General features: G+C 50.3%; 1 protein-coding gene across 2 annotated transcripts in view; it reads left to right on the forward strand.

The window, feature by feature from the left end:
• The first annotated feature begins 1,197 nt into the window (after nt 1-1,197).
• NICN1 (nicolin 1, tubulin polyglutamylase complex subunit) overlaps nt 1,198-2,018 on the forward strand; it is a 5,220-nt gene continuing 4,399 nt past the window's right edge. Inside the window, exon 1 of one of the 2 annotated variants that reach the window (XM_017868078.1) lies at nt 1,198-1,429. In XM_017868078.1, coding sequence (XP_017723567.1) covers nt 1,298-1,429 — 132 coding nt within the window. In that variant the 5' untranslated portion in view covers nt 1,198-1,297. The remainder of the gene's footprint in view (nt 1,430-2,018) is intronic. The other variant, XM_017868077.1, reaches the window with a different exon arrangement.

The following is a 2,018-nucleotide window of genomic DNA, read 5'->3' on the forward strand; positions in this document are numbered from 1 at the left end:
GGTGACAGAGCAAGACTCTGTCTCAAAAAAAACAAACGAAAAAAAAAAATTAGCCGGGTGAGGTGGCGGACGCCTGTAATCCTAGCTACTTGGGAGGCTGAGGCAGGAGTATGGCTTGAACCTAGGAGGCGGAGGTTGCAGTGAGCCGAGATCACGCCACTGCACTCCAGCCTGGGCGCCACAGAGCGAGACTCCATCTCAAAAATAAATAAATAAATATAAAAAATAAAATAGACAAAACTAGCAGGACGCAGTGGCGTGTGCGTATAGTCCCAGCTATTCTGGAGGCTGAGGTGGGATCACTGCGAAGTCGAGGCTGCTGTGAACCGTGATCGTGGCACTGCACGCCAGCCTGGGTAACCGAATGATGCTCTGTTTCTAAAACAAACAGAAAACCCCAGGTTGGAAATCAGCAAAGGATGAGGATTCCAAGCACTTCACATCTTTGTCAGTCTTTACTTTTAGCCTAATGACTGTGTGGAGGTTCTAATTTGTATTTCCTTTATAAATATTAAGTATCTTTTCATGTTTTTTTTGGCTATTTATCTACTTTTGCAAAGCGCGTGGTCAAATCCTTTTTTTTTTCCAATGGCTAATACGTAATATTTTTGAGTATTTTGAAACACAAATCACTGCTGATTTCTGTTTATGTATTTATATGGCTTTAACAGACTACCGCCTTAAGCACTGAAAGGAACCCAAAGAGAGCCGAAAGGCTTGCATACAGAAAGGCTGGGCAGTTGCTGGGCGGGGTCCGCGAGTAGGCTCTAAGCCTCGCGCAGTGATTGGCTGAAGAAGAACTTCCGTGGAGGGGTGCGGTAACCCATGCCTGTAATTCCGGTACTTTCGGAGGCCAAGGCGGGGGAGGGGGAGGAATCACTTGAGATCAGGGGTTCGAGACTAGCCTGGACAATATGGCGAAACCCCGTCTCTACTAAAAATTAAAAAAAATTAGCCTGGCATGGTGGCGGGCACCTGTAATCCCAGCTCCTAGGGAGGCTGAGGCAGTACAATCGCTTGAACCCCTGGGACGGAGGTTGCAGTGAGTCCAGATCGCGCCACTGCACTCCAGCTGGGGCGACAGAGCGAGATTCCCTGTTAAAAAAGAAAAAAAGTAAAAAACTTCCGCAGGCACTTCCGACTCCCGGCCCACCCTGAGCTTCGGTGATTGGCTGCGCTGGCCGTACGCGGGGCCTCCTGGGAGTTGTAGTTATTGCGGCTCAGCTGAGGATGCCGGGAAGGGCTGGTGGTCGGGGCCCTGGAGCGGCGGTTGCGCTTGGTTGCGGCTGCTGTCATCATGTCCCGCATTTTGGTGCCTTGCCATGTGAAAGGCACCGTAGCCCTCCAGGTGGGCGACGTGCGGACCTCCCAAGGCCGGCCTGGCGTGCTGGTCATCGATGTCACCTTCCCCAGCGTCGCTCCCTTCGAGGTGAGCAAGCCTGGTGGGCGCGACCGAGGCTCCCGGGCGGGGCCGACCTGGAATCTCGGTCGTTTCCTAGGCATTTAATCTTTTACAGGAAAGCTGCTGCCGTCTTCTTTGCCCTTGCAAATTAATCATTCATTTATTTAGTCCTTCAGTTAACACATTTTACCTAGAATTGAGCTTCCTGTCTTGTTGTCTGCTATGTCTCTTGCCCACATCCAGGACAGCGCTGGCATGCAGGTGGCGACAGGGGGCTAGGTTTTGCTGTAAATACCAAATAGTGAACCAAAATAGAAGTTAGGGGTCATTTTGTCCCTGGCCACAGTTGGGGATCGCTAAGCAATGATTTACCCCAAAACCTGCCTCCTCCCCATTCTGATAGTCCCTGCCAGAGGTCCCTTACTTCACCACCATCCCCCCAATGACTAGAGTTGCCAATCTCCAGTTGCACTTCCACATCAGTTGATAGAGTGACTGGACACTGCATGATTCAATAAAGAGGGCAAAACCTACCTCCAATGGCCTGGCATTGAGACCCCTCTGTGTCTGTGCCCCACCTGTTTCTGTCTCCTTTTTTTTTTTTTTTTTTTTTTTT

The sequence above is a fragment of the Rhinopithecus bieti genome, unplaced genomic scaffold (assembly GCF_001698545.2).
Source record: "Rhinopithecus bieti isolate Rb0 unplaced genomic scaffold, ASM169854v2 scaffold_3875, whole genome shotgun sequence".
Lineage (NCBI taxonomy): Eukaryota > Metazoa > Chordata > Mammalia > Primates > Cercopithecidae > Rhinopithecus > Rhinopithecus bieti.